The sequence below is a fragment of the Notolepis coatsorum genome (assembly GCF_963971535.1).
Source record: "Notolepis coatsorum genome assembly, chromosome: 19".
Lineage (NCBI taxonomy): Eukaryota > Metazoa > Chordata > Actinopteri > Aulopiformes > Paralepididae > Notolepis > Notolepis coatsorum.
Window position 1 is genome coordinate 34,503,699 of NC_140183.1, and position 13,344 is coordinate 34,517,042.

The 13,344-nt window shown below is 46.8% G+C and overlaps 1 protein-coding gene across 1 annotated transcript in view; it reads left to right on the plus strand.

Annotated features, from left to right (window-relative positions):
• csf1rb (colony stimulating factor 1 receptor, b) overlaps nucleotides 1-13,344 on the plus strand; it is a gene marked incomplete at both ends in the record, with an annotated part of 81,174 nt that overhangs the window by 13,948 nt on the left and 53,882 nt on the right. Inside the window, 6 exons of the mRNA XM_084336605.1 lie at nucleotides 986-1,313; nucleotides 2,452-2,467; nucleotides 3,814-3,896; nucleotides 6,446-6,465; nucleotides 8,927-9,227; nucleotides 11,939-12,108. Coding sequence (XP_084192731.1) covers nucleotides 986-1,313; nucleotides 2,452-2,467; nucleotides 3,814-3,896; nucleotides 6,446-6,465; nucleotides 8,927-9,227; nucleotides 11,939-12,108 — 918 coding nt within the window. The remainder of the gene's footprint in view (nucleotides 1-985; nucleotides 1,314-2,451; nucleotides 2,468-3,813; nucleotides 3,897-6,445; nucleotides 6,466-8,926; nucleotides 9,228-11,938; nucleotides 12,109-13,344) is intronic.

Sequence of the window (13,344 nt, forward strand, 5' to 3'; positions counted from 1 at the left end):
TCCCTATGTTGGAGGGGTATATTCACATACAGTGAATATAATTATATAATGTAAAATATAACATAACCTGTTGTGTCGTGTCAGCCCTTGTATCGAGAGCTCAGTCAATTTCACTAAAATATAGAATACATGGTGGGCTACCTACTGGGTTACAGATTACGGATTGGGCCTTTAGTAAATGGTGCATTTATATAGTACTTTTACCTAAAGCGTGTTACATTTTTGTTCCTCACATTCAACCATTCACTCACACATGCAAGGTGCCAACCTGCTCATCGGGAGCAACTAGGGGTTAAGTGTCTTGCTCAAGGACACTTCGACATGCAGCCCGGGAGGAGAGGGAATTGAACCGGGAACCTTCTGATTACCAGACAACTGCTCTACCTCCTGAGCCACTGTCGCACCCTAGATAGCATATACTGTCGCTCCCTAGATAGACTGTCACACCCTAGATATACTGTCACACCCTAGATAGCATATACTGTTGCACCCTAGATAGCATATACTGTCGCACCCTAGATAGCATATACTGTTGCACCCTAGATAGCATATACTGTCGCACCCTAGATAGCATAATACTGTTGCACCCTAGATAGCATATACTGTTGCACCCTAGATAGCATATACTGTCGCACCCTAGATAGCATATAGGCCTACTGTCGCACCCTAGATAGCATATACTGTCGCTCCCTAGATAGCATATACAGTACTGTCGCTCCCTAGATAGCATATACTGTCGCACCCTAGATAGCATATACTGTCGCACCCTAGATAGCATATACTGTCGCTCCCTAGATACTATAGCATATACTGTCGCACTCTAGATAGCATATAGGGCCTACTGTCGCTCCCTAGATGGCATATACTGTCGCACCCTAATATACCGTCGCTCCCTAGATAGCATATAAATAACAAGAAGCTGCTGTCTGGAGCATTACTGAGTGATATCCCTTCTCCTCTCCTTCCACCTCTCCTCCCTCGTTAGACGGGCCTTACTTGAGGTGCTCCCTGCAGCCTGTCCAGCACGCTAACGTTAGCGCCAACCAAATGGACCTGAACGGGAAATGGGTCGCTAATATAAGCGGAAGCAAAACTGACGTCAATGGAGAATGGCGCACTGATGTTACCAACGACACAGTGGACGTCTATGGAGACCAGTGGCGTGTTAGCCTGGTGGAAGTGGATGAGGGCCAGGATGTGAAGCTGACCTTCCTAACTGAGGCTTACCCCCCGGTCCTCACCCAGTGGTGGACCACATCCTCAGGACACAACATCAGTGCCTATCAGGAGACCTACTCCAACTACAGTGACAGGTCCGTTTTTATTCTTCTTCTTATGCAATTCATAGGTTAGGCTATTCTAGTGTATAGATCACTGCAACACTTCCGGTATTCTGAAATCATGGAGGAGAGAGCCGGGGGGCGTGATTACGAAACCTAGCCGCATGGTGAGGGTGGGGTGAGCTTTGACATTAAGGTTTACCACTAGGTGGCAGTATCTTCATGACATGTGGCCAAGGTACCCCCATAATGACTGTGGCCATGCAGTGTACACTGACTGACATTATTTCAGGTGGCAGACTCCTTTGCATATATATACGTTAATTTAGGACATAGTTCACCAATGTTTATGTTGCATTATGCTTCTGTTATATCAAGCTGATATTTGAATTTCAAAACACAAATGTTAATCTACTGTTAGATCTAGAATATACAGTATGTCAAATAACAACCGTCCATTTCACAGAACAGTTGTTATGGGGAACACTTCATCGTGAGCTCAGCTCATCTTATCTGTGGCGTTCCCTCAGGATAAATGTTAGGCCTCATATTGTTCTCAATGTACAGTATATGCTTCCTCTCTTCCTCTCTCCCCTCATTTGCAAGCACAATATCATTCTCCATTGCTATTGCTATCCACTGCTGATACACCGCTCAAGGAAACTTGCTTACAGTAGACTTTCTAAAATTCTAAATTCTAAAATCGTACACATTGTAGCCAACCTGTTAAGCTGTATAAGGGGACCCTGCTGTTTTTAATCATAAATCGATCAATACAGACCGTATTAATTTATGTTGTGTTTCTTTTTCAAGAGTAAAGACCTTAACCCTATCAAAACAGCAGTCAAAGTGTATATGTTCAGCACTACTGTAAGGGTTCTTCATTTCCTGGCCAGGCTTCGCCTGCTGCTCCCTCCTCCCCACCTCCCCATGGACTCCCTCCACCCATCAACAATATTCCTCCTCTCATGAACAATACTTTGGCGCCATCCTGTGGCAGAGTGTGGTGGTTCTGGAACTATTGTCTCATGTCTTGGCTTCAGCCTGGTTCAATATCTTTTCTACCTTGTTTACCTCCTTAGTGTTTCTGCCTGTAATTCTGTTGTCTGCATTGTTTCCCCTGCCTTAGTCTTTAGTGTTTTTCTCCTGTCTGTGTTGTATTGTGTTCTAGTCTAGGTTATTCCCCAGTGTGTTTGGCCTTGTGTTTTCCTGTACCCGTGTGTTAGTTCTGCTTTCCCTCTCAGGTGTGTCTCGTTCCCAATTACCCTCTTGTGTCAATTAGTGTGTGTATATCTGTCTCGTCTGCCAGCCTCCCTTTGTCGGTGCATTGTTGGAGTTCCCTACAAGTGTTTGCTTGTGTTTTGGTGCCGAACGTCCTCTTCGTCTTGGCATAACCTAATCACTATACTGGGTATTGATAAGCTTACGGCACGCAGCGTTATTTCTTCTGCTCCGATGCTGCACATTTGGTTTTCAAAAGTAGGATGCTCTTGGCCAAGACATCCACTCGCTCCCGTGGATAGCGCCGAATAGACCCCGTACCTGTACCCCCTTCCCTCGTGGATAATACCGGTCTTCTTCCCATCTCTCTACCGACTACCAGACCGATGCCTACCAGCTCCCCCTAGTGTTAGTCCTCCCACAATGCTTTGCAAAAAAGTCAACGGGTCATTGAATGAAACCAATAGTATATCTGCAGATCCGCAGAGCCCGGAACACTATTCTACAAACGTGTCTAATGTGAAATATATAAGCATGTAAGCAAAACTAGATTTGAGGTCTGTGATGGAAAGTGATTGTTAATATTCTATTTATTTGCATTTTTATAAAAAAAATATATAAAAAAAAAAACAGGTAAGGGCTCCTTACAACGCCAACAGCAGTTTATTACCTACATCATTGTATTCAACTGGTAGGTACAATGCCAGTCTTCTGCTGAGGAGAGTGAGACCAGAGAACAGAGGGAGATACACGCTGCACTACACCTCCACGCACTGTAATGGATCACAGCACCTCCACCTCAGGATTAACCGTAAGTAGGCTACCTCTCACAATGCCGCATTCCAGCCCTAATCATTAATTTCATTGATAAATCATTCATTCTTATCGATAGGATCGACACCAAGACCTTCATTGTGTGATAATATGGAGATTGGACATGCATACAGTACCATAAACCATACTGCTGCCAATGTTACCCTGCAAATAGAAAGAAAGAAAAGAAAAATCATCAAACATTGAATCTTAACAATAAGAAAATAAGTGTATTTTGTATACCTGAGTTGTGCATGTGATTACTGCAGTACTGTGGTTATTGTTGCTCAATGTGTTACTCTATAATAAGAATAAGAATAACAATATTATTATTATTATTATTATTATTATTATTATTATTATTATTATTATTATTATTATTATTATTATTATTATTATTATTATTATTATTATTATTATTATTATTATTATTATTATTATTATTATTATTATTATTATTATTATTATTATAGGGTCTCCCAGTGCTTTTGTCAAACAGAAGAACAGCTCTTTGACCTGCATCAGCTCCGGATACCCGCTACCCAGAATCCTCTGGTACATCTGCCCAATAGTCTCAGACACGTACGTATGCTACTAATAATCATAACAATAATAATTACTGTCGCTGCTTTGAGACCTCCACTCTCAAGGGTAAAGCCTAGTATTATTATTAAATAGTATTATTATCATGTTAGTAATAGTAGTAGCAGTAGTATATGATGGTCATTAAAGAAAACAAATTAAAATAAGGCAGCACGGTGGTGTAGTGGTTAACACTGTCGCCTCATAACAAGAAGGTCCTGGCCTGGGTTAGTTTCCCACTTGGGGACCAGGTTGCCGGGTTGCCAGGTAACCAGGTGGGGTATCTCCCGGGCCTTTCTGTGTGGAGTTTGCATGTTCTCCCTGTGCTTGCAAGGGTTTCCCCTCCAGAAAAGGAGATAAACCCAATGGAAAAACATGCAGAACAGATCGCTAACGCTGTCCCTGGCAAAGACAGACAGGAGCACTTGGATTGGTCCCCGGATGTGGCCCCACGCCCATGTCTGCTCCTCTGTCCTGTGTGTGTCGCCCATTGCATGTGTTTGTCGCTGCATGACTACATTGTCAATGTGTGCAATGATTAAAGATTTCTTCAAAGTCTTCAAAGTCCAGTTTTATTAATGCTGTAAGTGTAATCTAAGTACACTTTTTTTTAACCAAACTTAAAGATGTAATATGTAACATTTCTGCATTTAAATATCTAAAATCAACTAGAGCTATGTTATATATTTTGTTGTGTGTTAAATGATCCCAAATGTTTCCAACAATATTTAACCCTTGTGCCTTGTTAAGTAACTGACAGAGTTGTCACGTTAGTGCATGAAAAGATTGCATCACGTTCAAGGTCATAAAAAATGGCCAAGGAGGTTGATCCCTCAATCCAGGCAACAGGTCCCAAGAGCAGAACTCTACCTGTGCCCGGAGCACTGTGGACTAGACAGGCGCCTAAGGGGTCTACTGTAAAACAGTACCCCGGCGGAAGGGGTGTTCGGTATGCTGTGCACCCTGTCACAATCTCTACAAAACCCGACCCCACCAATTTATTAATCCAGCGGGTCGAGGTTCAGAGAAGAGGCGGACACAATTGGCAGACGTCATGAAAGATGCGGGGGCATACTCTTGGGCAGACGGGGTCAGGCCTGGCCTCAACCCGAGAGTCAACTCTGCTACCAACACACCGGGGAGCCAACCACCCCCCTATGTTTAGTTTAACAGGAGGCGGTTGCTCTTAACCCACTAAGAAACCCCAGAAATTTAACTGCGCATATACACAGGCTATACAAGCAGTTCAAGCGTTTCAGGTTTCAAAAGGGTTAACCCAGGCCAATAGGTTATCGAGGACGAGGCCCGACCTGGGCCTGGCGGACCGGGACCTACACAGGGATGCATAGAGGAGTTGACAGGCAACCTCCCCGACAGCCCCCACATCCCCGGCTTAGCAGGGAGGGAGGGGTGAATCAAATGGAGAAGGACCGAGTCCCTTAACATAGTGCAAGGTACAACACAGTAAGGACCAAGCACATCACTGTTAAGGGCAACTCGTGGTGGCATCCATATGGCATCCATATATCCCCCGGAAAAGCACAAAGTCCTTCGGGGTACCAGAACTGCAGATCTGCGACCCGGCGGGCAACAGGTTAACTGATCCGGTCCGGCGTGACCAGAACCAGTCCCGTGTCCTAGTCACGCCGCCATCCCCAGTCCTAAGAGGGGGGTAGGTACGCGTGTCGATCCAAAACATAACAGAGGGCGCCATCAACACGGTCAGTACGCGAACGCACTGCTCCTGGTGGCCCACCTAATGGGCGTGAGACCCCTCCGCCAACGTTTTGATCTACTCCGTCATCTCCCCCCGGAGATGTACGTGAGCCGTCGAGTCTAACCTAGTGCACTGGCGCTCGGTAGAGACAAGTCTCCCTCCCAGCCAACTGCATAAAAAACGCAGTTTTTATGATGTTTGGTCAACCAAGGCGCGCCGGCCTACAAGGTGGTTTCAACATAGAAAGCACCCAGGGCCAGCGCCAATCGGTCTCGAAAGACCATACGCTGATTTCATAAACCAGCGTATATGCTTGTCGAGAACCCGAAAACAAAGACAGTGAATTTCTAACAAGAAACGCCACACAACGTTTCCTCCATGCTGTCTGGGACGAGCAGCAGGAAGCCGGCCTATAAGACACAGATACGGGTCTCATATGACGAGCCAGGGGGTAACAACCGTCAATTCTGCTCTTTATGTAAGAGGGGAAAACAGAGGTTCCCCCAGAGAGACCTCTATGTGAGTAAACAATTGAAAAAGATAGATGTAATAATTGGACCAAGTGACCAACGGCCCAATACACACTTTTAATAGAGAGCAGAGCAGAAGACAAACAGTCTTCGAATGCATCGCATCATCCAACTTTGACAATGACAGCGGTCTGCAGCACAGACCCTGAAACTCACGGATATGTCTCATGGCCAATAGGAAAACGCGCCTAGTGACGTCTTCCATGGCCGGGGAAATCCTGTGACCCACCCATCCTAATATGGAGTGGAACCCAGGGAACCCCCCCCCTCTCCCCCTCCCTGTGACGTGCTGCCTCTCTCAGCCCGACAGGGAGACTGACAGGTAGGAGGACCAACCTCCTGGCCAATCAGTGTCGTAAAGGATACAACAATATCCAAAAGGGGGGGGTTATCAGTCCACCCATCATGACCCCTCACTCCCGATACGATGCAATAACAAAGCAGAGCGTGACACCAGTTGTAGCGCGCTACATGAAAGCGCATATACCTGCTAGGGTAATAGCTTCACATTCTGCACGCCAGCCACAGACGATAACCTCGTTTGTGCAAAAAACGGGCTTTATACACGGCTCAGGCTTAGGTGCAAAAAACTTGCCACCCGAAATGTATATCTTTACCCTTAAGTAAAGAAAAAATAACAGACCAAAGAGAGGGACCAAAGGACCTCGGTTCAATAGCTATATATGCACAACTTCTGTAGGCTAACACCCAACCCAGTTGTGGACTCAATGCTACGTGTACTTAAACGTAAAACACGAACACACACAACCCTCTTTACACAATAAAAGGCATAAGTTCACTCTCACTACCGTACGAAGAACGCCGTCTTATAGGAAGAGACATAAGTCCTCAACCAAGTGCTAGCTACAGGCCTTGCTACAGTAAGTTTATACATAATAGCGACCAAAGCAATTGTCAGAGAAAACTGCACCACTCTCTAAGCAAGAGCGCAACCCCAGCATTAGCTGTGGATTTTAAAATTAGATGTATCGTATCCCCAAATATACAGTGAATCAACACACGTTTTGTAAACAAAAAATAGTCCCTCTCCAGAAGGGACCCTTTATTTAATAACAAAATCATATTGGAAGGGGGGGGGGGGGGGCAGGGGCAAACATGGGAAAGTCACTAGCGTCGCCCGCCGTGTGCAGGATGCCGTTTGCCCCCACGGGCAGCCGGCCCGGAGGGACGGTGCTGAGGAGCCGTCTGGCCACGTTGATCCCTACCGTTCCCCCCGGGCGCAGGACAACTGGCTGCAGCGGTAGCGGCTCTTCCTCCACCTTCTTCCTTGGAGGCCCAGCAGCGGCGGTGGTAACGGTGGCGACGGCCGCAGACCTCTGACGGCGTTGTCTCCGCCTCACGTCTCCAGTCGCAGTGGCATCGGGTGGGGGAAAGTGGGGTTGGAGCACGGAGCGCTTCTCCTCCATCTCTCTGCAGGCCGCTGTCATCTGCTGCATAGCCGACCCGAAAAGTCCAGCATTGGAGAGGGGGGCCGTGAGCAGTGGGATCCTCCTCTGGTCCGGTACCCCCGCCTGCTCCAGCCAAAGGTGGCGCTGGATGAGAGTGGCCAGGGCGCGCTCCTTCCCGGTGGCTATCGCCTGCAGCTGAGTCAGGTGCAGGATGGCTCCAGCCGCCTGGTCGTGGAGGTACCGTTGACGGTCGTCCAGTACCACCCCGCCTGCCATTAGCCCCGACATGTAGCGCACCAGCTGCGCAATGTTGGAGGTTGCAGCCAGGCTCTGTGTCGAGGCGATGTACACCTGGTCACTCCACATAGCCAACTGCCTAGCCAATCTCCCCTGGCGGAAATGGCTTACGTAATGGCTCCCACACCATCTCGGGGCAAAGGATGGATGCCATCGGGCTATCAAGTCGAGGCACCCCGTCCTTTAGCCCCTGGACCAAACCCACCACCCACGTGACTGGCACGTAGGCAGGGGTAAGGCCGACGATGCGGGAAATTACCTGTCCCCGCGCTACGTAAGCCTCCATTGATGGGAAGAATGGGCAGACAACACCTGCCTCCCTCACAGGACGGCGTTGCCAGAGATGACCTATCATGTCATCGGGAACAGGTGCCGGCAGTGGCTGCAGCAACGCCACACCATTAGCGGCTGCGGCCGCCGCCATGAGCTCGGGGAACAAGGCAAGCAACTCCCCTTGCATACCTTCTTCCACGTCACTCGCGTCCCTCGCGTTCGGGTGGCTGCACACACTGTCTCCAAACGATAAGCGGGAGCCAGCATCCGATGCGGCAGATAGCAGGGCATCTCATCTCGGGGGTGGAGACTTTAACCCAGTCCCGGAGCACAAGGGTCCCCAGGAAGACGTAGCACTCTCTGCCACTCCCCGAGGGGGAGAGTGTCTTGTCTCCGCCGGGCCTTCGAACAAGAAAGCCCCCGCCTCCTCCATGTAATCCTCAGTGTATGGCGACTATCCAAACATTTATGTAGTCACCGAGAGACTAAACCGGGGAAATAATTATACCTGCCAGATGCGCCGATTGTCAAGAAATCACTGCTCCAGGATACTGCATTTGGTTACTTTATTGCGGTTAAAAACAGTTCATATAGTAACGTCATTAAAAGCAAATCACAGCTTGATTTAGTATTGTGTAGCGTGCGGTCAGCAAAGTATGACTTCCCCTTTCACTCCCTCATTATTTCAATACCTGAAACTCGCCGGTGAACAGCTGACTTTACTACTACTACGACACCATGTGACCCCTTCGTGAATGACGTAACCATAACAACCCGTGGTCTATACCTGTCACCAACATTCAGTTTCCATCGGATATGGAGAAGAGGCGGGGGAATTCTCGCTTGGAGCCAGCACAAGACTGCCACTAGGCTGTTCACCCCCGCTGTTCACCGTCATAAGACGAGAACGAGCCGAGGCGAAGAGTCTGCGACGCAAATCCTCGGCCACCCTCCGGCGGGGCAACCAGAGCCGGAACTCACAGGAGATGGGAGCTCAACGGCCCCTCGGCAAAGCACACTCCCCTCCGGGCGCCGCTCAGACGCACCTGCCTGCCACAACCATGGAGCCAGGAACGCCCCACGACGCACGGAGGACGCAGCGACAGTGAAGCGCTGGTAAAGGGTAGAACTGTAGTCGTCTAGCCCCTCCGGTGGTGAAGACATTATCGCTTTATCTTCTCGAAAATCAGTGAGAGAGAAAAAACAAAGATACAATGTCAACGCAGCTCCTTTACCAACTAACTACTTTTAGCACTAAACTAAAGTGGTGATATACACGAATTTCACGGTGGTGAAAGTAGGGAAGGAGCTGATTGTGTGGCCACGGCCCCGCTTATATAGGAGCGGATGTGGGTGTGGCCAGGCAAAGGTGAGTAGGTGTGTACATGTGGAGAACGTTTTTTCATTGATAGATAAAGCTATATGATTTATAACCGGCTAAAACATAAGTTGACGCGTCTGTGGCTCGTGATGGATACAACAAGATACAAGATACAAGATTCCTTTATTGCCACACAACCAGGTTGGTGGTATTCTTGATCGGTACAGAGTGTAATAGCTCTACAATACATGAAACTGGAACATAGATACAAATGGATACTTGATACGGCACACCATGACACAATAAATACATAAATACAGCACAGCACGACACAGCACAACATAAACACACGGAAGAATCTAGTACATCAGGTCAGGAGCTTGGTTAGTGTAGGGGTGGGAGGGGGAGAGGGGGGCCAAGGGAGTTCAGGGTCCAAATGGCGGTTGGGAAGAAGCTGTGGTTTTTGAAAAGATGGACTTGAAGCGCCTACCTGAGGGCAGGGGCTGAAACAGGGGGTGTGCTGGGTGTGAGGGGTCCTTAGCCATTTTTCTGGCGCGGGTGGTTGTGCGGGAGGTGAAAATGGAGTCCAGGGAGGGAAGGTCACATCCTATGATTTTGGAGGCCTTGTTGATGATGCGCTGACGTTTTTGAATGGAGAGTTTTTGTGCAGAACCGTACGAGACTGTGATTGAAGAGGTGAGTATGCTTTGTATGATGGCGGTATAGAATTGGACCAGCAGGTGGCATTTGACCCTGTACTTCCTCAGTTGCCTGAGGAAGTACAGGCGCTGCTGGGCCTTTTTTGTGATGGAGGTGATGTTGGTATCCCATTTTAAGTTATTGTTGATGTGGGTGCCGAGGAATTTGAGTGAGTCCGTCAGAGTTATGGATTGGTCAGAGATTGATAGTGGGAGTTTGTGTGTTTTGTTGGTAGTTCTGAAATCGATGGCTATTTCTGTAGTTTTGGAGGTGTTGAGCAGGAGGTTGTTGATGGAGCACCATCTCGCTGCTCTGTCCACCTCTCGCCGGTATGAGGTCTCATCGTTGTCTGTGATCAGGCCGAGGATGGTGGTGTCGTCTGCATATTTAAAATGTTTGACTGAGCTGTCCAGGGAGATGAGTTGGTTGGTGTAGATGGAGAAGAGCCAGGGGGAGAGGATGCAGCCCTGTGGGGCACCAGTGCTGAGTGTCAGGGGGCGGATTGTGAGATTGTTGGGTTCTCTTGTGGAGGAAGTCAAGGATCCAGTAGTTTATGGCCGGGTTGATGTTCATGTCATGAAGCTTGGAGAAGAGTTTATTGGGGGAGATGGTGTTAAAGGCTGAACTAAAGTAGATAAACAGGATGCGTGCGTATGTGTTGGGGGTTTCTAGGTGTAGGAGTGTGTGGTGGAGTACTAGGCTAATGGCGTCCTCTACTGACCTGTTGGCACGGTAGGCGAATTGATATGGGTCTAGTTGAGATGATATGGCGGTTTTTAGGTAATCTAGGACCAGGTGCTCAAATGATTTCATTGCCGTAGAGTGCCGTAGTACTCGTCTGGTGAAAGGATTGAATGTCCATAAGGTCCGTTCCAATAACACCCCAAATGGGTTTATTTACCACATATTACTGAATGCACAATTTGCATGTGATATGAAGTAAACGCCAAAGGTACCTTCAAATGAACAAACAAACACTATACACTACAAACAAAACAATAACCAAACAAGTGCCGTGTCGACGTGACGTGATGATCAAAAACGGTTAGGCTCTGCCGGTAACCAAACACACCTGCTGTCATCAGTCCCATTACCCATTCCTACTGGTGAGCAACGGGAACTGATGACATAAACACAATTTGGCAGGCACAATGTATACAGGCAGAAATCAACATAAATACATAAATCCAAACAAATACATAAAATATGGCAATACAACCTCTAATAATGTCGGTTTTGGCTTCTACACCAACAGTCAGACAAGAAGAGCGATACCAATTTAGCATTATGGACCAAAAGCCCAGCTGTTTGTGCTAAGCTAGGCTAGCTTTCAGCTGGATAGCTTTCTACTGACTCTTTGACTGGAGAAGACAGTGAGGAAAGGAACACGCCAACATTTTAGGAAATTAGCTTATCGGCTGCACGTTAGCCTAGCTTAGCACAATGAATGGAAGCGGACAGTGCCGGTTAGCCTTCGGGAGAGGTGTTAGTTGGACAATGCCTAGGCTAACCGGCACTGTCCGCTTCCATTCATTGTGCTAAGCTAGGCTAATGTGCAGCCAGATAGCTTTCTACTGAACGCACAGAGAGGAAACTGGTATCTATCTTCAAGTCTCTCTCTGGAGAAGACGGTAAGCAAATTTTCCAAAATGTTGGCGTGTTCCTTTAAGTACAACTTCTAATACAACTATTTTTTATTTGGATGGGCAGGGATACATGTTGGATCTAACTCATAATGTGTCTATGTAACATCACCTAGCACCTGTAATACCTGGATGTGTGTCTGTTTTTCTCAGGTGTGGCGATAATAGCACCCATGAGATTCCATCATCTGACGGAATGTACCATTCAGAGGAGGAGGAGCTAGAGGAGGTGCAGAGATGGCTCACACTGCCATCGTTGAGTGATGATGTCATCATTGAATGTGTGGCCTTCAACGACTTTGGGACGTCTCGTGACTTCTTAAGTGCGTGAACGAGACCATACTGGTCATAGCATAACATAATACAATAGTAAACTTAAGCATTACATCACACGACGGAGTGTGTTATACTAATTAGATAACGCCTAGTTGTTAGGCCCGACGTGCAGCGGAGGGTCGTTAGACCCCCCTAGGTTGTGATCTAATTAGTATAACACACAACTTCAAGTGATGTAATGCTTTTATACAATGGCGGAATTCACCCAACCTTATTGCTATACAATAAACACACAGTAATTGAAGCATAATGGAGATTTATTCAAAAACAGAAAAAGTAGATCCCAAAACAGAAAAAGTAGATCCAATGGAAGTCATGCTTGATTGATTGATTGATTGATTGATTGATTGATTGATTGATTGATTGATTGATTGATTGATTGATTGATTGATTGATTGATTGATTGAACATTTTATTAACAGATTGCAGAATGGGTACAATACAGTACGGCTCAATACACACAATTGTTAAGGGGATGCAGACCAGAGAAAGACTTTCGTCTTCTTTACATCAGGGTCCCCCATTTTCAATTCATCATAACATATATGACATGCATGACATACAGATAGACAGTACTGCTACATCTATACATTTATGACATTGACATACCAGATTTACAAATACAGTACTGTTTTTGTAGGGTGATTATGGTTTATTTACATTGGTGGTAACATTCCCGGTTATAGTGCAGTTTGAGAAAAAAGTATCTGTGTTGTTATTTTGCCTCTTAGCTGGAACAGAATTCTCAGAACCTTCTGCAATGCGCTTTTGCGCAGATGAGCCTGCAAGAACATGGCTATAATTTTGTCTGTCTTCAAAATTTGGGGTCCAATATGATTGCAGGGAAGACTCACATTTATGGCCAGTAACAGACATAATCTCTCTCGATTGGAAGCCTGCATTCATACATTTTTGAACAACAGTGCTTCTTAAACAATGATTTGTGTAAATCGTGTCGGTGCCCGCGGCTTTACATATTCGGGGTAACATGGAGGCGAGGAAGTTGACTCCCATCGGGGCTTTGGTAAACCTTGCGGGGGGAAACAGTGTGTTAATAACATTCTACAATGGCATGCAAATCTCTGACATGATGAACAACGTTAGGTTATGACTATAACCAAGTTCTGTTAGTTAGGGGCGATGCTTGGCATCGCCTTCTGCACTATCTCGCGTACGTGCACGCGTACTGAATAAACCACAAATGTACCTCTAATACCAGTATT